This window comes from Oncorhynchus mykiss, chromosome 20 (assembly GCF_057628025.1).
Source record: "Oncorhynchus mykiss isolate SJ-2025 chromosome 20, ASM5762802v1, whole genome shotgun sequence".
In the NCBI taxonomy this organism is placed as follows: domain Eukaryota; kingdom Metazoa; phylum Chordata; class Actinopteri; order Salmoniformes; family Salmonidae; genus Oncorhynchus; species Oncorhynchus mykiss.
Genome location: NC_143041.1, coordinates 9,496,298 through 9,521,244, shown reverse-complemented (window position 1 = coordinate 9,521,244; position 24,947 = coordinate 9,496,298). Strand labels below are relative to the sequence as shown.

General features: G+C 41.9%; 1 protein-coding gene and 1 pseudogene across 2 annotated transcripts in view; one reads left to right on the top strand and one right to left on the bottom strand.

The window, feature by feature from the left end:
• Nucleotides 1-17,003, top strand: part of LOC149974348 (testis-expressed protein 2-like) — a 23,762-nt gene extending 6,759 nt beyond the window's left edge. Inside the window, exons 2-12 of the mRNA XM_090211875.1 lie at nt 1,927-3,430; nt 4,466-4,666; nt 4,958-5,285; nt 5,810-6,060; nt 6,160-6,309; nt 6,566-6,665; nt 9,125-9,266; nt 10,278-10,415; nt 14,262-14,477; nt 15,727-15,847; nt 16,078-17,003. Coding sequence (XP_090068001.1) covers nt 1,958-3,430; nt 4,466-4,666; nt 4,958-5,285; nt 5,810-6,060; nt 6,160-6,309; nt 6,566-6,665; nt 9,125-9,266; nt 10,278-10,415; nt 14,262-14,477; nt 15,727-15,847; nt 16,078-16,293 — 3,336 coding nt within the window. The 5' untranslated portion in view covers nt 1,927-1,957 and the 3' untranslated portion in view covers nt 16,294-17,003. The remainder of the gene's footprint in view (nt 1-1,926; nt 3,431-4,465; nt 4,667-4,957; nt 5,286-5,809; nt 6,061-6,159; nt 6,310-6,565; nt 6,666-9,124; nt 9,267-10,277; nt 10,416-14,261; nt 14,478-15,726; nt 15,848-16,077) is intronic.
• On the bottom strand, nt 16,826-24,947 carry LOC110499594 (RING finger protein 151-like; annotated as a pseudogene). The gene is made up of 5 exons (XR_016489225.1): nt 24,805-24,947; nt 24,477-24,573; nt 17,871-18,012; nt 17,286-17,775; nt 16,826-16,843 (listed from the first exon to the last, which is right to left on the bottom strand). The product of XR_016489225.1 is annotated as an RING finger protein 151-like (transcript).

Below are 24,947 nucleotides of genomic sequence, written 5' to 3'. Positions count from 1 at the left end.
AGTGGCCCAGCCAGAGCCCGGACATGAACCCGATCGAACATCTCTGGAGAGACCTGAAAATAGCTGTGAATCGAAGCTCCCCATCCAACCTGACAGATTTAGAGAGAATCTGCAGAGAAAAATGGGAGAAACTTCCCAAATACAGGTGTGCAACGCTTGTAGCGTCATACCCAAGAAGACTCAAGTCTGTAATCTCTGCCAAACGTGCTTCAACAAAGTACTGAGTAAAGCGTCTGAATACTTATGTAAATGTGATATTTCAGTTTTTTTGTTTATAAATTTGCAAATATTCTAAAATCCTGTTTTTGCTTTGTCATTATTGTGTATTTTGTGTTGATTGATGAGGGGGGAAATGATTTAATCCATTTCAGAATGAGGCTGTAACGTAACAAAATGTGGAAAATGTCAAGGGGTCTGAATACTTTCCAAATGCAATGTAGTGTATCTCATAGGGTCCTGATCAACATCTTCCTCCTGTCCACTGATCAACACATGCTCTTTTCTTGGACTGACTTGGACTACTAGCTGCCTTTAATGCCTATAATGTTATAGCCAGGCCTACTGCCAATTCTGCCATTCAGCTCTTTAGTACCATGGTGTAGAATAGATGTTAAATGGCTGCCAAGAGGAGGTGATTGAAAGCATCTCTGACTACCGTTACCATTCATCTTAGTATTACATAAGCTGCTCTTTAAGCTGCTGAAGCAGTCATCAGATCGTGTTGGCGGGCTGCTCTGGACTGCTCTGGGTTCTGACGGCAGGGATCAGAGTAAAACCAACTGATGTCTCTTAGACGGATGAGTCTGAGAGACACATAGAGTACATCTTATTTTCTCTGAGAGTGTCATCTGAAGTGCCTTGATTGAGGTGAATTTAAAAATCACTTGGTTGCATGGCAACAATGCAGAGAAGTGTGTATAATAGATTCCCAATCATACGATTGGTCAGAGCTGAAGTGCACATATGCTTATTCTATGATGTGATAGGCCAACACCTCTACAAACAGTGTTTACATCAAGCTTATATGAAAAATGTGTCTTTTTCCCTGTTCATATACATGAAATTATTAATATATTAGTCTAGCCTTGTGAATGAGTGTAATGTTACATTTTAATCAGTACTTCTTCCACCCCAAATCTGCATGGTATTTGGAGCAACAGGCCCCCAAAGTACAGCATTGGATTCAAGCCCAGTGCTCTGCCCTACTTTAAACAACATTTGGGGAGGAAACTCTCTTATCTATTTCTGTACTTTCCAAGCACAAACCTACACACATACACACACACACACACAAATCACTAGTCACTTTAATAATGCCACTTTAAAAATGTTTATGTATCTTGCATTACTCATCCCATATGTATATACTGTATTCTATACCATCTATTGTATCTTGCCTGTGCCACTCGGTCATCACTCATCCATATATTTATTTATATGGACATATTCTTATTCCATCCATTTACTTAGATTTGTGTAGGTTAGGTAGTTGTTGTGGAATTATTATATTACTTGTTAGATATTACTGCACTGTCGGAACTAGAAGCACAAGCATTTCACTACACTCGCATTAACATCTGCTAACCATGTGTATGTGGCCAATAACATGTCATTTGATTTGATTTGAAATGTGAAGCGACGGCAGCGGGAGACGGAGAGGTTGTTATCTATCGGGGGCCTAATTCAGATGTAGGCAAACGTCAACACAGAGATTTACAATTATGTCACTTCCCTTTGCTTGCCAAGCTGCATTCACACCTCCTTGCATGAACACGAAGGGCAGACTCTCACTGAAAGGAATGCTAATGATGAAAATGAGGCGTAACATATGAAAAGAAGCTCTCTCTCTTTCTCTTCTCTCTTTCTCCTGGGACTTAATCATGAACAGTAGCTGACTGGGTTGATCTTTCTTTTGCTGACTCCTAGGTGCCTCGGGTCTACAATGATAAGACAATAAATGGCAGAGATAGGAGAAAATGTGGCAAGAGGAAGAGAAGAAGGAGATGATGGAGTGGGAGGTTTAAGGCCACCTCATGACCCCCAGAGCCCTGCCCACTTTCCCTTTTCTGCTCCCCCAGTTAGGGCCCACCATGTCGGGCTCAGGAGGGGCATCGTGATCCAGCTAACAGGCACAGAGGGTGAGTGGGACAGTCTGGATGACAACGAGCTCATCTTCCCCCTTGAACACAACGACTATGACGACCAGACTCCCTACATCTCCCTCTCCAAGGAGAGACAGAACTCCATGGAAGAGGAGAACCAACACTGCCTGGACTCCCCAGCCTTCCACGTACCCCTCTCCCCCTCCTCACCTGGGTCCCTGGGGGACTGCTCCAACTCAGCCCCCAGCTTCCTCTCCCCCAGCCCAGCCACCCCCACCCACCGGCCACTGGCTAGCCTGGTCAAGTCCCTGTCCACGGAGCTGGAGCTCCCTCATGGCTCATCCCTCAGACCCAGGCCCTTCCTCAGCCTAGTCAAGTCCATCTCTACTGAGATCTCCCGCTCAGAGCCAGAGGTGTCGCAGTCCAAGTCTGACTCCCGCCTCAACCTGCACCTGCAGTGGAAGAACCTGACTCAGCCTAAGGGAAGGAGTGACGGAGACTCCCGTACCGCGCCACCCTCGCCCATCGCTCTATCCCCGTCCGAGGGCACCAAGGCGGGCTTCTTCAAAATAGAGCTGGAGGACACGAAGCGGAAGTTCTCTGAGGCCATGCAGGAGCCTATGTTCAGTAAACCTATCAGTATTTTCAGTAAGATCATGGGGGATGAGAAGGAGAATGCAGCAGCAGGCAGCCCCAAGCACCAGAGAGCTACAGGGACTCACTCAGCTGGCTCCCCCAGCTCCAGAGGTGTCTATGTGGGGAGGATGGAAAGCACGGAGGTGGGCATCACAGAGTCTCCGCTGCGGAGCACCAAGAGAACGGATGGTGACTCTCCGCCGGTGTTTGACTGGCCGTGTGTCAAACACCCAAAGAAGGGTCTGCCCACTAGAACATGTTCTGTCCACGATCACCACGGTAACAAACCCAACGACAATTCAGAGGAACTTGAGATCTGCACCTACGATGAAGTCATGCAGGTTTTTGCCATTGAGAGTCATCATCACAGGCGCCCGCGGAGATTGCCTGGTTCGCTGATCTCCTCAGGACCCCATCGTGTGGTTGTTCAACCCACCTCTCCACCTCCTCCACCACACATGGTGTTGTTCTGTGTGGCTGTGTTGTCCTACGCCTACTTCATCCTTCCCCTGGGCCCCTATATATCAGGCCTGGCTCTGGGCGTGGCCTTTGGCTTCCTGCTGGGGCTGCTGCTCATCAGGTTGGGCTCAACCAGACACACTGCTCAGCCACATCCACACAGAGACGTTCAGGCCCTGACTGAGGTTGTTAAGCAGGCTGATGCCCTCGGCAACGAATCAGACGTCCTCAAGGTAAGATAGTGTTCAATAGTGAAAATAAATTCCCCCCAAAAAGATAAGAGGCTGAAGGTGAATTCCTTTTTGTACAGTTCATTTCTCTCAGCACAAAAGACCAGCTACGTCTGAATGGGAACTTATAACCATGGAGTCAGAAAATGGCCTTGGTCTTTACAGATCTTGACACCCACACAAGAATTGGCTGAATAGAAAAAATATTTAAAAATCCTACATAATGCGGCGTGCACTTCTTAGAACTTTTCTTCCTAAAACAAGTCAGCACTTCCCATTCCCCCCTCTCTCCCTCTCTGAGCCTGAATTATTTCTAATGTGGTGCCTGTGCGATAGCTAAAAGTGCCTGGGATGCAATTAACGTCGCCCAATAAAAAAGTTCCTCCAAACTTAAAGAGATACAGAGCCTCATTAGTGTTGTCTCCCTTGGCTGAGAACAGCAGGGCAGAGCACAGAAGAGCAGAGCACAGCCTTGCCAGATGCAGGGTACAGCTCCGACCCAGCGTAATCAGCTCCAGAGGCAATTAACTGAGCAGAGAGGCTGGGGCTGTGTAATTTCTCAGGTTCATTGGCAGTCTTATCAGTGGTAAAGTGTAGCGCCACAGGGGGAAAGAGAGGTTATCTTTGTGAGGAGGGATAATTCCCTTGGTTATTTGGTGGGTTTGTTTGGAAAGTGGATGTCAGATTGAGCCTTGGGGTGAACAGTTAGTCGTGGACATCAGTGCGAGGGAGTTTTGAGACTTTTCCTCTCTAACACTAACACCATTTAAAGGACCTAGGCTCCCCGAAGAGTCAAGTCTAATATTGATAGATGTTTTGCTTTGTAGCTTTCTCTATGTGTCATGGTGTATGTTCACTCTTTGACTAACTGCATTGACATGTGTTCTGAAGGACAAGCTATTATCAACATATAAAATAGCGTGTTACACAACAGCTTGTCGTAGTCATTGAAGCATGCTCTCAGTGTATTCCCATGTGACGTTCAAGTATTCGCTTACTGTCTCACTATATAACTGGGTATGTTCCCATTGGTTTCAGGGCTGGCTGAACGAGATGTTTGAGTACGACCCAGAGACCTACCACCTGTCCCTGACCCACTCTGTGTTCGCCAGCCTGGAGGGGCACTGCCTTCGCCTGGACTACCCCAGGAACAACATCAGCCGCAGAGCCACCTACGATGAAAAGCCTCCCGAGGCTGCGGTTGTCAGCACACGCTGCTTCCAGCTACGACACAGCAAGGTCTGTCTGCTTGGTCTGTCAACTTACCCTCGCTGTTCAAAGCTTAACGCTTCATTTGAGGAAATATGATGCAAAGTTTTATATTTTATTCATTGACTTCATAAAACATTGAGATGTTTTTAAAATGTATTTTATATGTGTGTTACATACAATAATCTTAGTGGTCCCCTGTAGCCCAGTTGGTTTAGCATGGCGCTTGCAATGTTTTTTGAGATGGTCTGAAAGCATAATAACCAGATGTATTAATGTTGTGTTATAAGAGGTTTCTAATAAGTCTAGTTGTAATACCAGGTGTTCCTGCTGCCCTCTGAGCTAGCCCGTAAGAGGCTGTGGAACCTGAAGTACCCTATCTGCATTGAGCTGGCAGAGGGAGAGGGGGTCATGGAGGAGGGGAGGGGCACAGTGGAGACGCCAAAAGAGGAGCAGGGGGGAAACCCCCAACTCCAAACACGACCCACCTCCAACCCCAAACCAGCAGCCAACCTCCCCACAACCCTATACCTCTTCGGACGGACAGGAAGAGAGAAGGAGGAGTGGTTTCATCACTTCCTGTCCGCGTCCATGGTAATGGAGAAGGAGAAGGAGAATGAGAGGCCTGGCAGATGTGTGTGCAGATCAGGTAGGATAAACTGTTTTTGTTTGTTTTTGTTGTCTTGTATGGTTGTCTTTTTCCCTCATTTAATTGACTTTGCGTTAGTATTTTATTTGTGTTTTTTGTGTAATGACAAATCTTCACAGTACATATATTGGCCATGAAAATATAATGCATTAGCAATACATGTGGAAAGGGAAGGATAAATCAAGCAAATGTTACTCTAGTGGATTATATGCTCCAGTTCAATGTATTTCAGGATGATTCATTTGTAGATTACAGATGCGTGGACATGTAGGAGAATATAGTACTGTCGTGATGCTCTCAAAGCACTTAACCAGACATGTTTCTGTCCCTGCTCTGGTCTGTCCTGGTAGTAAACTGAACAGTGTTGTCCTACGTCTTAGACAGTCCACTAAGTCCCCTGAAGCTAAATCTATCGCTGAGAATATTACACATTTCCTTACAGATGCACTCTCATGTAACACTTAAAAGAAATGATCACAACAATGTAAAATCTGTGAACCGACAGCTGTCATCTCTGTATCTAGATGTGCCGGTATTGCGAGGGGTGAGCCCATCAAGACAGTCCCAGGACAGCAGAGGTTCCAGCAGGATTGGGAGCACTGAAGAGGACCTCCCCATTCCCCCTTCTGCCCCCTCCATCCAACCATCCAGGATGGGCTCTCCACTGCTGGACTACCCTACCTACATGGCTCGTTTCCTGCCCTCAGAGCAGCCCAGCCCCCTGCCCAGTCCACCCCTCAACAGCACAGAGACAAGCCCCACCAACAAAGTGAGGGTGAGTTCCGCTGACCACCTGAATGAAACATCTAGAAACAGATAGATTATATGATTAAATAGTGTGTTAATCTGTAGTGGCGTATATATTTCCCTACAGTGCACCTGTGATTTCCCAGAGTTCCCGGTGGAGGACAACACTGACTGGGTCAATGCACTGATTGGTCGAATATTCTGGGACTTCCTGCGTGAGAAATATTGGGCGGACATTGTCTCCAGAAAGATCCAGAAAAAGTTGAGCAAAATCAGAGTGAGTGTGTGAGCTCTCACAGTGTAAAATCCCCTCTTCAGAAGTAAGGGGAGCTTGTACAATGTTTCTATTTCGTAATTGTCTAGTAGTATATAGCCAACATAACCACAAAATCCACTGGAAACAAGCAACACAGAGGAGCGAAATTACATTTCTTTGTTTGTTTGTGTGTGTGTGTGTGTGTGTGTGTGTGTGTGTGTGTGTGTGTGTGTGTGTGTGTGTGTGTGTGTGTGTGTGTGTGTGTGTGTGTGTGCAGCTGCCTTACTTCATGAATGAGCTGACTCTGACTGAACTGGACATGGGCTCCTGTCTGCCCCAAATCACCAGTGCGTCCAGACCTGTAGTCAACAGCAGAGGCGAGTGTCAACTAATAAGCTCACTCTTCCTTTTTACTCTCCCTGATGTTTCTGCGATGATGACTAGGGCCGGGTGTTTTCCAGACCATGTGACCTGACCAGGAGAAACTCTGCGGCCCAAATATTGTCAGGAATAACTCCTGACCCTAATGATGACACAGCGAATCAGCCCACTCTGCATACAGTACATGAAACTCTCAGAGCACCAATTAGTGAAAGACAATGACAGTGTGTCATACTTAGTCTAATCTAGATTCTGGAGGGGTACTTAGAAGCAGATTAAATGGATTTGTCCTGATTATGAAGGTCTGCAAATTACAGCAAATTACGACAGATTATAATTCCCCAAAAGAATGATGGTGACAAATGTGGACTGTGCAGGGGGAGCTCTGTATGAATCTGTAAATGGGATGGTGTGTGATTAGAGAGGCATGGATGTGACGCAGGTCGTGTTGCCTTGCGCAAGTTGTGATGCGAGCAGAGAGACATGAGGAAAGGGCTTACAGACTAACCCTCTCTGTAGGTACTAAACTAACACATGGAATTGTTTTAAAATGGTCATACCATGGATCATTTAGCTGTTTTAGGACCCCTTTAGGTATAATAATAATAATATTTGCAAAAATATTTAATTTGGCCTTTATTACTATCGCCGATAGAAACAGATTGAATTCATAAATGGCAAAAAATATAGTTAAAAAAAAATTATCACAAGGAAAAAGGTTTTGAAGTATCTGTCCCATATCTAGCAGATATAAGAAAGGAAATATTTACACATATTTAACCCCTTATTTTTTGGGACACAAAACTACCTCTATACTTCCATTTGTTTGTATGGGTTTCCTTCAGACGAGTCCCATGACTATTCTGTGGTTCGTATAGCAAGACTGAGAACACCATCGTGTTCCTGAGAGTCTGCCCTTTCCATAGAAGGGTCATAACGTTCAGACGCTACAGACATTTCTGTGAGAAGACCGATTTTCGGGATGTCTCATGGTCTGACAAACACCGCTGTAGCTCGGCCACCTTCCACCGTAGATTTGGAAGGCCAACATAGGTGGATGCGACAGATTGAGATGTGATATCTCTAGCATAATTTGACAGATTGAGATGTGATATCTCTAGCATAATCTGACAGATTGAGATGTGATATCTCTAGCATAATCTGACAGATTGAGATGTGATATCTCTAGCATAATCTGACAGATTGAGATGTGATATCTCTAGCATAATCTGACAGATTGAGATGTGATATCTCTAGCATAATCTGACAGATTGAGATGTGATATCTCTAGCATAATCTGACAGATTGAGATGTGATATCTCTATTATAATCTGACAGATTGAGATGTGATATCTCTATCATAATCTGACAGATTGAGATGTGATATCTTTAGCATAATCTGACAGATTGAGATGTGATATCTCTATTATAATCTGACAGATTGAGATGTGATATCTCTATTATAATCTGACAGATTAGATGTGATATCTCTAATCTGACAGATTGAGATGTGATATCTCTATTATAATCTGACAGATTGAGATGTGATCTCTATTATAATCTGACAGATTGAGATGTGATATCTCTATTATAATCTGACAGATTGAGATGTGATCTCTATTATAATCTGACAGATTGAGATGTGATATCTCTATTATAATCTGACAGATTGAGATGTGATATCTCTATTATAATCTCACAGATTGAGATGTGATATCTCTATCATAATCTGACAGATTGAGATGTGATATCTCTAGCATAATGTGACAGATTTTGATGGGATATCTTTTTATTATTTTACTTAGATTGACGCACGGGTGCGTCAATAGACTATTAAGCACAAGCCAGCAAATCCTGTCCAAGCACTATAAGTGCCCCCCGTGTGTATGCGTTCGCAGATGCACACACTCATAGACACACACACACACATAGACACACATAGACACACACGCGCACATAGACACTCATAGTCACACACACACATAGACACACATAGACACACACACACACATAGACACACATAGACACACACACACACATAGACACTCATAGACACACACACACACACATAGACACACATAGACACACACACACATACACACACACACACACACACACACAGACACACACAGACACACATAGACACACACACACACACAGACACACATAGACACACCACCACCAAACCAATATGCTGCACGTCCCCAGCAGGAGGTAACAGCTCCCTGGCTCACTGAGATTACAACAGATTACTGTAATAATATCGACTCATCTGATGCTCAGGACTCTATCATAATCAGATGACATGAGCAATGGACCGTCTCCTCCCTCTCAATCATCTGATCTGTCTCTTAATCTCTGTGCTGGTGTGTGTGTGTGTGTGTGTGTGTGTGTGCATGCGTCAGTGTGTGTGTGTGCGTGCTTGCATTCGCACATGTGTGTGTGTGTTCTCCAGGCTTGTGGCTGGAGCTGGAGGTGGTATACACTGGGGCCCTGCAGATGACCCTGGAGACCAAGATCAACCTGTCCAAACTGGGCAAGGAGGGCAAGGAGGGAAGCCTGGACACTGACAGCCTCACTGATACTGGCAGCCTAGGGTCAGTCACATTACAGTTAATGCACTATCATCTGAAAGAAAATATATGGTTTACTGAACAACATGCATTTTACGTAGTACAACTAACACTATTATTTCATTGTAAATTGAACTGCAAAATTACTAGCCTGGGTTCCAGTCTGTTTGTGCTATTATGGAATTTTTGCACCAAACAGATCTGGATTTCAGGCTACAATATAACCACTGCCTTGCGGCATCTATGCTGACATCCTGGTAATGATTAGATGCTATGCTCTGTCAGAGGGGACAGACAATTAACGATGATTAAGAGACCAACCTACAAAATCCCTCTTATTCTGTCAAACTCCTCTAATAGTGAATCTTTGAACAGAGCCTGTGGATGGTAGAGTTCTCTATACATGACAGAGCTCTCTATACATGCCAGAGCTCTCTATACATGACATAGCTCTCTATACATGACAGAGCTCTCTATACATGACAGAGCTCTCTATACATGACAGAGTTCTCTATACATGACAGAGCTCTCTGTACATGACAGAGCTCTCTATACATGACAGAGCTCTCTATACATGACAGAGCTCTCTATACATGACAGAGCTCTCTATACATTATGTTGATTAGTTGGTCTGTTTCCAGATTTAAATGGATTCCTACAATAGATCCTTGTTCTGTCATAAAAATATAATCTTATTTGTTAAGCATGTATGAGCTTGTTTTTACAGTATGGTTGGCTCTGCTGAGTATGGTTTTATTTAGGTGTCAAATCCCAAAAATGTCTTTATCAGGTTTGTGGAGAAAGCTAGGGTTGGGGCTGAACTCAGATAAGGATTAAGGTTAGTCTCAGTGAGAGCTGAAATCATTTTGCTCTCATGCTTAGCCAGAGCGATTTACAGTCATACATTTTCACTCTTTTTTGTACTAGTTGCCAATGGGAAGTGGACCCACAACCCTGGCATTACAAGTGCCACATTATACCAACTGAGCCACACGAGACACTCAAGAAACCTGTGTTATTGTGTTTTGTGTCCAGATCCAGACCCGTCCTCAGTGTTTTGGCTGACAGTGATGAAGAGTCCTCCAGCGCCGGCTCTTCAGATGAGGAGGAAGTACTGCTCTCAGAGCACCAAAGCATTGTGGGAGAAAAGGGGACTCTACCTGGTGCTGAAGGGTAATTGATGCCTCTTTCTCTTACACACCAAATATAGTCGGCCATGTCGAATGATGCGGCCAGGAGTTTTTCCTGACTGTGACCTGACTGTGACCTTGTACTGTATTTGCCTCGTTTCAATCCGTAGCGATGACATTCGGTTTTGTCGCTCGTTTTACATTTAAAGGCAATGTTCCCACGCTAGCAGAGACTGCATTCACGGTAAACGCTGCATATGTTGGCTTCATCGGAAATGATCTTGACATTTCAAGCGTGCTACAGCGCTGAAACGCTTCGAGCCCTAATATCATTTTCTATAATCACAACCGAGTCACATGACTTGGACTCAAATCTGACTCCAGTCACAAATTTGATGACTTTCGACTCAACCTGATAGAAAATAAAATAACCTGAGACTTGAATTGGACCCTCAAGACTTGGGACTCGGCTTTGACTCGAGACTGATGACTTGAACTTATCTGGCCAGGTTTTGTCATGTCTTGTCACTCATTTTGTGGCACAGAGTCTATGTGGATTACTGTACTCCCAGCCAGAGACAGCAGCACAGCATCGCCCTTGCAAAAAAAACTGCAACAGATTGGCTAGTGAAACACACACTCGGCACTGTGATTGGACCAGCAAACTGTCAATCAACACAGGTCGGGTGACGAGCTAGTGAACAGATTGCTAAATTGCTGTAGGATAGGATCGGATCGGGTGCACCGCAAATGTTAAATTATAGAAGAGAGGATTGCCGTGATACATATACAGCTACAAAAATGTCTTGGTGTTTAAGAACACTTTGCAAGCTCATCGGTAATGGGGCAACAGTTGCTAGCATAGGCCTGCTGGTATGCAACAGCTTTAAACTGATAATCTACATATGAAACTTACCTTTGGAATTTGTTTAAATTGTATTATCACTGTGGTAAAGATGCACCATTGCGCACCTCTTCATTATGCTCTCCAAACTGCTTTTTTTTCTCTCTTGTTGAAGTGTTTGCTGTTGCTTTCACACGTTAAAGTGCATAGGCCCTATCTGGTAAATCTATATTCCATCTAATACTACAATAATTGATAGCGTTTCATCATTCCATCTCTGTACCGGTTATTGTGCACATGAACGTTCACAAGACTTATCTGGTAGAGGTTCTGTTTATTTCATATTTCCCGGGTTATGCCAGACTTCCGTTTGTCTGCGCTCCACGCTTTGGAGTCAGAACCTTAAATAAGACAAATTGGTTGTTGGTGTTGAAATATCATTAACAATCATTCTTCTTGATTAAAAGGAATGTAAACAATGGAAGTGGAAATGGCCTTTTACATTGTAGAACCAGTTTACGGGTTGTAATTGCCAATTGGGTAATTGTATGGTTCTGGGGACCAAGTGATATCATATGTTTGAGCTTCTGTTAGACAGATTCCATTTGGTTTCTCAAGGAGAGGCTACACAGTCTTGCCCTCTACCTGTCCATTCAGATGGGACAGGTTAAACCTGATACAGAGGGCGATTTCTTTTGGCCTACTGCCCTTGTATATGGCGCTTTCACCATGGATCACCTGTAAATAAATCTACACTCCGAGCACTTCAACCTGCCTTGCCGTCTGCTGATTTCATGTCCTTATGGCTGCTACAAATAATGAAACGGCCGTCTGGTAGCCTCAAAATAGACAAGGATTTGTAGTTGAGTAAAACATTTTCTTCATCAGTCTGCACACAATACCCCACGATGACAAAGCATTTTAAAAAGCATTTAAAAAAAAATAAAACTGAAACGTACATAATTATTGTGAGCGGACCAAGTAATTGGGCGTCACTCTAAAGCGGGAAGGTGGAATGAACGAGTCAGGAGTAGGTTTTCTTGATTGAACACAGTTCTCTATTGAGGGCATTTGGTCAACACAAACACTCCAACATAATCAATGAAAATCTTCCAAGGAAAAACATACATCTTCTTCTCCAGATGAAACAGGAACATAATAAGATCATCTTTAAACTACAACCAAAAGTCACGGGCTTGTCACCGTCTTAGTGGTTCTTCCTGGATAGCTCCTCTCTCTCGGTGGCCATCTTCCAGAGATAGTTTTCCCCCCTCTCTGCTGGTTCCATTCTCTCTGTTATAGGGTAAGGAGAGTATGTCATTAGTACCGTCAGCTGTGCTTAATTGCCTTGTCTCCCATGCCTTGTTGGGATACTATCCATGAGCCCAGCCTGCCCTCTGGTGGTCCTTCCACATTATTCAGACCCTTTACTAAGTACTTTGTTGAAGCACCTTTGGCAGCGATTACAGCCTAGAGTCTTCTTGGGTATGACGCTACAAGCTTGGCTCACCTGTATTTGGGGAGTTTCTCCCATTCTTCTCTTCAGATCCTCTCAAGTCGGGTTGGATGGGGAGCGTCGCTGCGCAGCTATCTTCAGGTCTCTCCAGAGATGTTTGATCGGGTTCAAGTCTGGACTCTGGCTGGGCCGCTCAAGGACATTCAGAGACTTTTCCCAAAGCCACTGCTGTGTTGTCTTTGGCTGTGTGCGTAGGGTCGCTGTCCTGTTGGAAGGTGAACCTTTGTCCCAGTCTGAGGACCTGAGCACTCTGGAGCAGATTTTCATCAAGGATCTCTCTGTACTTGCTCCATTCATCTTTCCCTCAATCCTGACACTTAATTATTATTTTTCTTAATTCTTTATTTAACTAGGCTTAAAAACATCCCCACAGCATGATACTGCCACCACCATGCTTCACCGTAGGGATGGTGCCAGATTTCCTCCAGACGTGACACTTGGCATTCAGGCCAAAGAGTTCAATATTGGTTTCATCAGACCAGAGAATCTTGTTTCTCATGTTCTGAGAGTCCTGTCATGTGCCTTTTACTGAGGAGTGGCTTCCGTCTGTCCACTCTGCCATAAAGGCCTGATTGGTGGAGTGCTGCAGAGATGGTTGTCTTTCTAGAAGGTTCTCCTATCTCCACATAAGAACTCTGGAGCTCTGTCAGAGTGACCATCGGGTTCTTGGTTAACAAGGCCCTTCTCCCCCGATTGCTCAATTTGGCTGGGCAGCCAGCTCTAGGAAGAGTCTTGGTGGTTCCAAATTTCTTCCATTTAAGAAAGATGGGGGCCACTGTGTTCTTGAGGATTTTAAATGTAGAATGAAATGCTTTGGTACCCTTCACCAGATCTGTACCTCCACACAATCCTGTATCGGAGCTCTACGGACAATTCCTTCGACCTCATGGCTTGGTTTGCTCTGACATGCACTGTCAACTGTGGGACCTTATATAGTCAGGTGTGTGCCTTTCCAAATCATGTCCAATCAATTGAATTTACACCAGGTGGACTCCAGTAAAGTTGTAGAAACATCTCAAGGATGATCGATGGAAACAAGGATGCACCTGAGCTCAATTTCAAGTCTCATAGCAAAGGGTCTGAATACTTATGTAATTTGCAAACATTTGTAAAAACCTGTTTTCACTTTGTCATTATGACGTATTGTGTGTAGATTGATGAGGATTTAAAAAAAATCCATTTAGAATATGGCTGTAACGTAACAAAATGTGGAAAAAGTCAATGTGTCTGAATACTTTCCGAATGCCCTGTACATTGACATCACTTTCCCAGAATATAGCTTACATTTAAGCTACTATGGCTGGATTCAATCCGTATCGCAAAAGATCTCTATTAAAAGATGTGAATTGTTAATCTCGCTATGAAGAGGATATTCAGTGCTATGGATTGAATAGGGTCCTTAGATTTAGATCATAGCAGTGCAGGTCATAGCAGTGCTGTTTTCATTTGTGACCGGTGTGACATTTACCTCTGAAGGCATAAGTCTTCTCATGTATAAGTCCTCTCTCCTCCTCTCCTCCCCTCTGCAGGATTGCTGCTGGTGGCGGGAGGACAGGCAGGCGGATTTTGAGATTTGTAGACAAAATTGCTAAGTCTAAGTACTTCCAGAAGGCGACAGAGAATGAGTACATCAAAAAGAAGATTGAGGAGATGTCCAACACGCCCCTGCTGCTGGCAGTGGAGGTTCAGGAGCTTTCTGGAACACTGGCTGTCAACATCCCTCCTCCCCCTACTGATAGAATATGGTACGGACCACACTCAACATCCCTCCTCCCCCTACTGATAGAATATGGTACGGCCCACACTCAACATCCCTCCTCCCCCTACTGATAGAATATGGTACGGACCACACTCAACATCCCTCCTCCCCCTACTGATAGAATATGGTACGGCCCACACTCAACATCCCTCCTCCCCCTACTGATAGAATATGGTACGGTCCACACTCAACATCCCTCCTCCCCCTACTGATAGAATATGGTACGGACTACACTCAATATCGCTCCACCCCCTACTGATAGAATATGGTATGGATCACACTCAATATCCCTTCCCCCTACTGATAAAATATGATACAGCCAACACTCCCTTTCCCTCCTCCCCCTACTGATAGAATATGGTATGACCCACTCTCACTCAAAGTTACTCTATGACACAGATCATGAACTCGATTCAGCCGGATGATTTTTTCTTGAGCAGAAGGTCAGGGGGCCTGAACATGATTGCAAATAATTTGTAGAATGCAAATTGACCGGAAGAAGCCCAAACAGATATAATATTTGACTATACATTTGTATACAATCACGTGTCTCTTTATTATGCACGGGAGTACTTGGGAACAGATTTCCAAAATTATAATCTCTTGGAGCTGACTTCCTGGTGTTTTTACAGAACGCTGCAACCCGCCTGGTATTCAACCTTCCCACGTTCTATCATCTCACCCCATTTTGCCACACACCACTCCACTGGCTTCCATTCGAGGCTTGCATCCACTACAAGACCATGTTGTTTACCATGTGATGTTCGGATGTACTGATCCTGTGCAGGTGTTGTTACACGTGGTCCATACTGTCTCCCTGTAGCGCTGTCTTAGGCGTCTCACAGTACGGACATTGCAATTTATTGCCCTGGCCACATCTGCAGTCCTCTTACCTCCTTGCAGCATGCCTAAGGCACGTTCACACAGATGAGCAGGGACCTTGGGCATTTTTCTTTTGGTATTTTTCAGAGTCAGTAGAAAGGCCTCTTTAGTGTCCTAAGTTTTCATAACTGTGACCTTAATAATTGCCTACCGTCTGTAAGCTGTTAGTGTCTTAACGACCATTCCACAGGTGCATGTTCATTGATTGTTTATGGTTCATTGAACAAGCATGGGAAACAGTGTTTAAACCCTTTACAATGAAGATCTGTGAAGTTATTTGTATTTTTACTAATTATCTTTGAAAGATAGGGTCCTGATAGGGTCCTATATTTGTGCATGTGTGTGTATTCCAGGTACAGTTTCTGTGTGCCTCCCAAGCTGGACCTGCGTGTCAGACCCAAGCTGGGGGAGAGGGAGGTCACCTTCTGTCACGTGACCGAGTGGATCGAGAAGAAGCTGCAGGATGAGTTTGAGGTTAGACTTCTCTTTCCTTTCCTGCTGCTATACCTCCCTTTTTCCTCTCTCTCTCTCTCTCTCTCCCCCCCTCCCTTTCCTACCCTTGTCTCTCTCACCTCTCGCCCTCCCTTGTCTTTTCTCATCCAGCTCTTCCTCTTTTACTCTCCCCTGCCTCCCCTTCCCCCCAAATCCCAAGTAAGACAATCTATCCCCAATAAAACAATTAATCTATCTTCTCTCCATTCCAGAAAGTTTTTGTGCTGCCCAACATGGACGATATCTACCTGCCTCTGATGCACTCTGGGATGGACAGTCCTCCAGCTGGGCTGCTGGAGGAGTGTCCAGCCCAGTCGTCACACTCACAACACTCCTCCATGGAGTCCATCGAGAGGATCTCCCAGGACAATACTGCTGCAGACTTGGACTTGGACTACACTGAACAAAAATATGAACTCAACATGTAAAGTGTTGGTCCCATGTTTCATGAGCTGAAATAAAGGAGAATCTCTGTCTGTTAAAAAGCCATTTTGTGGGGAAAAACTATTTCTGATTGGCTGGACCTGGCTGCCCACCAAGTGAAATCCATAGATTAGGTACAAATGTACTTATTTAAATTGTCTGATTTCCTTATGTGAACTGTAACTCAGCAACATATTTGAAATTGTTGCATGTTGCGTTTTTTTTGTTCAGTATAGATGTGCCACCAACTGTAGTAAGATACTGTATATTACAGACTTTAAGTGATACCTTTGGTCAATGTTTACATGTGAGGAACAGTAAAGAGATGTGTGTTTGCGTGTTGATTTCATTTTTTACAGTTCAATGTCCTTTTGATCAGACAGTCCATATTTAAGACGTGAAAGATGAAAACGATCGTTGAATAAAACCAAGACATATAGAAATGTTTTTATGTCATGTTTATAATCATTCAAGGTTTGGATTTGCCAGAATACAATAATCAACCTAATAGAAACATTATGAAAATGAAACATTCCATCAGAATACATCTGCAGTCTGTACAAAACACACCAAAATTAAATTAAAAGTTTAATTAAAATACAAACCTCTTTAATTTTCATAGTTCTGCATAATCATTATTTTATATAAAAACCCTTATGTCTTTTAAAACGTCATTAATCATTTGTAAAATACAAAAATAAACCCTGTTCCCATCTTAGGAGCTGCTGCTTGTGTTACTCTCCTCTGTAGTCTCCCACTCTCCATATCCCTCATACACCTCTCCTTCCCCCTCTCCATATCCCTCATACACCTCTCCTTCCCCCTCTCCATATCCCTCATACACCTCTCCTTCCCCCTCTCCATATCCCTCATACACCTCTCCTTTCCCCTCTCCATATTCCTCATACACCTCTCCTTCCCCCTCTCCATATCCCTCATACACCTCTCCATATCCCTCATACACCTCTCCTTCCCCCTCTCCATATCCCTCATACACCTCTCCTTCCCCCTCTCCATATCCCTCATACACCTCTCCTTTCCCCTCTCCATATTCCTCATACACCTCTCCTTCCCCCTCTCCATATCCCTCATACACCTCTCCTTCCCCCTCTCCATATCCCTCATACACCTCTCCTTCCCCCTCTCCATATCCCTCATACACCTCTCCTTCCCCCTCTCCATATCCCTCATACACCTCTCCATATCCCTCATACACCTCTCCATATCCCTCATACACCTCTCCATATCCCTCATACACCTCTCCTTCCCCCTCTCCATATCCCTCATACACCTCTCCTTCCCCCTCTCCATATTCCTCTCCCTCACCCTCCTGTCCCTCCTCTGCCTCTCCCATGACCTCTAGACTCTCACAGATGAGTGCCATCTGCCTCCTAACTTGTGTCTGCATTCTCCTCATCTTCCTCCGGAGGGCGCTAGCGATGGCTCTGTGGTTCTGCCTCTGGGACTACACCTGCTGCTTCAGCTGCCTTGGGTAACCATAATCATCATCAAAGAGGATTCATCCATTTACACCAAGATCATTTGTATATTGTCAAGGGTAAATTCTAGCCTGGAATCCAAATTGAAGCAGTTGTGTTGGTTCTGGGTGGCCTGTGTGAGCAGAGCACCACAGTCCATGGGGCAGAGCTGGCTCCAGGGCTGACCGGTGCACCAAGGAACTCCTCAGACAGAGGGAAGGTGGCCGAGCAACCATCATTGTTACACTGCATGGGAGAGTGAGAAGGGGAGAGAGGAGAGGAAGTGGAAGACTGTGGGAAAGTGCAAGTCAAAGATTGTGGTCAGTTGTTTACAAGATTTAGGGATAGTTCTGCATTTACTGGGGGGGGGGGGGGGGGAACTGATCCAGCTTAAGGTGTCATAGAAAACAAAACAAAACGATGTTAAACATATATTCACGCCCCTCCCATTGTACTCTACTGTAGTGTAATAGATGTGCTCATTTTTATGACCCCAAATAACCATAATTGTTGAGGGTTCGCCGACCAGAACAGACGAGCTCAGTCTCCTTGCCTGTATCATTTACACTACGATCAGAGCCGGCTGCAGGCAACGATCAACTAGGAGGAAATTACATTTTCAACCATTTGAATTATTGGGACAGTAAAGTATTTTTTGTACTTTTGACTCTATATTTGACACGTTTGGATTTAAAGTGCAGACTGTCAGCTCTAATTTGAGGGTCTTTTCATCCATATTGGGTGAACCGTTTATAAATGACAAATTACTTTTAGAGGAGCAAAAGTATTGGGCCAAATTCACTTATATTTTTATTAAAGTTAAGTATTTGCATATTCATAGCAATCAATGACTACATCAAGCTTGTGACTACAAATCTATTGGATGATTTTTCTGTTTGTTTTGGTTGTGCTTCAGATGATCTTTTAGAATGAATGGTAAATAATGTATTGTGTCATTTCGGAGTCACTGTTATTGTAAATAAGAATATCATGTGTTTCTGAACACTTCTACATGAATGTGGATGCTACCATGGTTACGGATAATCCTGAATGAATGAATAATGATGAGTGAGAAAGTTACAGAGGTATTAGTATCATACCCCCATTGGTAACTTTCTCACTCGTGAATATTCACAATTTTCTCCCCTAAAATTGGGGCGAACATGTACGAACAATTCAAATTATAGCTGACAGTCTGCCCTTTAACCTCATAGTCATTGTATAATTTCAGATCCAAACTTTTGGAGTTTAATAAAGAAATGCTTCACTACTCAATAATTAAGGAGGACACTGTATATACACACAGTTAAGTGATTGGGATTGCACAATAAAGTTGGGAACTTATTTCCATTGTGGTCCCTATTATTTACATAGATACATATACAATACATAGATACAGACACATTACATAGATGCAGACACATTATATAGATACAGACACATTACATAGATACAGACACATTATATAGATACAGACACATTATATAGATACAGACACATTACATAGATACAGACACATTATATAGATACAGACACATTATATAGATACAGACACATTACATAGATACAGACACATTATATAGATACAGACACATTATATAGATACAGACACATTATATAGATACAGACACATTACATAGATACAGACACATTATATAGATACAGACACATTACATAGATACAGACACATTATATAGATACAGACACATTATATAGATACAGACACATTACATAGATACAGACACATTATATAGATACAGACACATTATATAGATACAGACACATTACATAGATACAGACACATTACATAGATACAGACACATTACATAGATGCAGACACATTATATAGATACAGACACATTATATAGATACAAACACATTACATAGATACAGACACATTACATAGATGCAGACACATTACATAGATGCAGACACATTATATAGATACAGACACATTATATAGATACAGACACATTACATAGATACAGACACATTATATAGATACAGACACATTATATAGATACAGACACATTACATAGATACAGACACATTATATAGATACAGACACATTATATAGATACAGACACATTACATAGATACAGACACATTATATAGATACAGACACATTATATAGATACAGACACATTATATAGATACAGACACATTATATAGATACAGACACATTACATAGATGCAGACACATTATATAGATACAGACACATTACATAGATACATATACAATACATAGATACATATACAATACATAGATACAGACACATTATATAGATACAGACACATTATATAGATACAGACACATTATATAGATACAGACACATTACATAGATGCAGACACATTATATAGATACAGACACATTACATAGATACATATACAATACATAGATACATATACAATACATAGATACAGACACATTATATAGATACAGACACATTACATAGATACATATACAATACATAGATACATATACAATACATAGATACAGACACATTATATAGATACAGACACATTACATAGATGCAGACACATTACATAGATGCAGACACATTATATAGATACAGACACATTACATAGATACATATACAATACATAGATACATATACAATACATAGATACAGACACATTATATAGATACAGACACATTACATAGATGCAGACACATTACATAGATACAGACACATTATATAGATACAGACACATTATATAGATACAGACACATTACATAGATACAGACACATTATATAGATACAGACACATTACATAGATACAGACACATTATATAGATACAGACACATTATATAGATACAGACACATTACATAGATACAGACACATTACATAGATACAGACACATTACATAGATACAGACACATTATATAGATACAGACACATTATATAGATACAGACACATTACATAGATGCAGACACATTATATAGATACAGACACATTATATAGATACAGACACATTATATAGATACAGACACATTATATAGATACAGACACATTATATAGATACAGACACATTACATAGATGCAGACACATTATATAGATACAGACACATTATATAGATACAGACACATTACATAGATACAGACACATTATATAGATACAGACACATTACATAGATGCAGACACATTATATAGATACAGACACATTATATAGATACAGACACATTACATAGATACAGACACATTATATAGATACAGACACATTATATAGATACAGACACATTATATAGATACAGACACATTATATAGATACAGACACATTACATAGATGCAGACACATTATATAGATACAGACACATTATATAGATACAGACACATTACATAGATACAGACACATTATATAGATACAGACACATTATATAGATACAGACACATTACATAGATACAGACACATTATATAGATACAGACACATTATATAGATGCAGACACATTATATAGATACAGACACATTACATAGATGCAGACACATTATATAGATACAGACACATTATATAGATACAGACACATTACATAGATACAGACACATTACATAGATACAGACACATTATATAGATACAGACACATTATATAGATACAGACACATTACATAGATGCAGACACATTATATAGATACAGACACATTACATAGATACAGACACATTATATAGATACAGACACATTATATAGATGCAGACACATTATATAGATACAGACACATTATATAGATACAGACACATTATATAGATACAGACACATTATATAGATACAGACACATTACATAGATACAGACACATTATATAGATACAGACACATTATATAGATGCAGACACATTATATAGATACAGACACATTATATAGATACAGACACATTATATAGATGCAGACACATTATATAGATACAGACACATTATATAGATACAGACACATTACATAGATACAGACACATTATATAGATACAGACACATTATATAGATACAGACACATTATATAGATACAGACACATTACATAGATACAGACACATTACATAGATACAGACACATTACATAGATACAGACACATTACATAGATACAGACACATTACATAGATACAGACACATTACATAGATACAGACACATTACATAGATACAGACACATTACATAGATGCAGACACATTACATAGATACAGACAAAAAGCTTATACTGTTCACTCATTAGCCAGATTTTGACATTCTTTTAAAACGTGATTATGGTTGGTATGGCTTTGAGTTACTGTGGTAGTTTGTTCCACTCAACAAATTGGTCTATAAAAATGTGTTCTTACCAGATGGATTTAAACAGTGAGTAGTCGAGACTCTGGCTCTGGTATTATGCTGGTGAACATCTCTAACAAATAAAACATATTTGGAAAGGTATCTGGAGTCCATAATAATTCTGTGGACCAGACCAAGTTCAATTAATTCTACTCTTTTTTTTCCCACAGATAGCCTGCTTAGCTGCTTAAAATGTTTGACCTCCACAAGGGGAGAATTTGCGCACAATTCTTACAGGCTTGTTTTGGATGGTCTTTAGCTTATTCTTTAGATGCTTGGGGCTGCTGTTGAACCATGATGTGCAGCATAATCAAACTGACACTGGACTAGCGCATTTGAGTCTTTAGGGTGTCAATGTCAAGCCATTTTGAGCATGCAGGAATTGTATTTTGGACGAATGTGCACATGCCTACAGGAGACTTTCGAAGTGGCCTAATCAGATTGAAACATTGTACCTGTGTTTATGCCACTTCTAAAGGCACTACATTTTGAAGATGAAATGACACATTTGGGCTCTAATGAAGCGTTAGGTTCTAGGTGCGCTAGGATCAGTTTCTCAGATTGGAGGTTGTAGCAGTTCGCTTGTTAAGCTTTCCTTAAAATCTAGGCCTGTTGGGGGCATATGTGGCCTTATTATTATAGGATGATTTGGGAGAATTACGATCCTCAACAGACAGCACATCTCAGTATCAGAAGTAAAAATACAGCCTAGACTGGCCTGTTAGTACCTTTTTAGAACGTATAAACTGCCGAGGGTAGACCCACAACTAATCCAAATGGAATGAAATATCACAAGGCCTTTGCACCATTATTCAAATGACATTTTCACTGCAGCCTCTAGTAGAAACTCACTTGAAAACAATAATGCAAGTATACATTGTATTGTGGTGTCGTAGGCTAGTCTAGGTAGGATCATTGTATTGTGGTGTTGTAGGCTAGTCTAGGTAGGATAATTGTATTGTGGTGTTGTAGGCTAGTCTAGGTAGGATCATTGTATTGTGGTGTTGTAGGCTAGTCTAGGTAGGGTCATTGTATTGTGGTGTTGTAGGCTAGTCTAGGTAGGATAATTGTATTGTGGTGTTGTAGGCTAGTCTAGGTAGGAGCATTGTATTGTGGTGTTGTAGGCTAGTCTAGGTAGGATCATTGTATTGTGGTGTTGTAGGCTAGTCTAGGTAGGGTCATTGTATTGTGGTGTTGTAGGCTAGTCTAGGTAGGATCATTGTATTGTGGTGTTGTAGGCTAGTCTAGGTGTGATAATTTGATTGCCCCTAAACAAGATCAAGCGTTCTGAACTGCATGTCTTAGGTCTTCACTGTTTTTTCATGAACAATAAAGGCACCTTGCCTCTAACCTGCCTATCATCTATTCCTAATTGTTCTTATGGATTAATATTGAAAATGTATGCAGCTTTGAAGGCATTTATGTGTGGTATGATTGCTAATTAGCCTATTGGACAAACAATCCACCTACCAGTATTGTCACTATGAATGGTGAATAGAGGGCAGGATAGACAGTTAGATTGTATAGACCTGTGGTATATTTAAGCAATAAGGCACGAGGGGTGTGGTATATGGCCAAAATAGCACGGCTAAGAGCTGTTCTTGTGCACGATGTAACGCGGAGTGCCTGGATACAGCCCTTAGCCGTGGTATATTGGCCATGTACCACAAACTCCTGAGGTGCCTTATTGTTATTATAAACTGCTTACCAAAATAATTACAACAGTAAAAATACATTTTTTGTCATAACTGTGGTATATGGTCTGATATACCACAGCTTTCAGCCAATCAGATTTCAGGGCTCAGTTTATAATAAAAGTTGATGTGCTGAAAAGTAATGCATAAGGGAAGTACCAACACACCTTGATATAGAGGAGGCACGTGCAAGCAGATGAGCAAATTTGGCAACACTCTTAGAAAAAAGGGTTCTTCGGCTGTCCCCATAGGAGAACTCTTTTTGGTTCCAGGTAGAACCCTTTTTGGTTCCAGGTAGAACCCTTTTGGGTTCCATGAGGAACCCTCTGTAGAAAAGTTTCTACATGTAACCCAAAATGGTTCTACCTGCAACCAAAAAGGGTTCCTTAAAGAGTTCTCCTGTGTGGGCAGCCGAAGAACCCTTTAATGTTCTAGGTAGCACTTTTTTTTCTAAGAGTGTAAGGATGGAAAAAATACAGGCCATAAAAATGAATGTAGACAGTAAAAAAATCAACTACCCTCTCCTGTGCCCAATAATAAACAACACAACACCCCTAAAACAAAAACAAACGTTTGACAAGCCTCCCATGAGTTCCTCTATGCTTGAAAACTCTAATTTCCTGCCTACTGTGTGACCCTCGCACATTGCTTCTTGAGAAAAAGGAAACCCATTACTTTGTAAAAGAAACATTGAGCAACATTAGGCTGTCATGACTCACCTTAATCCCGAGGTGGCTGATAGTTTTCCTCAATTTGTACATGACAAACATAAAGCTGGACCTGATAGGTTTCCTACAGTAGGGACGTGTCTCCTGTCTAGAGAGAAAGCAGAATTGAATCAATAAAATAAAATGTTACACTTCCACAGTAGAAACCTGAAGAAACTAGATGGTCATCATATTTAAGCACTGTGAAAATGTGCCAAAAATCAACATTTTGTGTCCCAGAAACAGGTTGCTTCATACCTTTCATAATAACACAGCTACTACCTTTTCTTATGAATAACCAGTAAAGGTTACACTGAGGACATGACCCAGTGTACTGTACCTCCTGAGCCACTGTAGGATGCAGATCTTGCAGAAGAAATGGTTCCAGGCCACTCTGACAGGACACCTCAGGACAAATCTACAGATGGTGCAGAGCAGATCATAGTCTGGACCGTCCACAAACAGGTCCACGTCGTAACACAC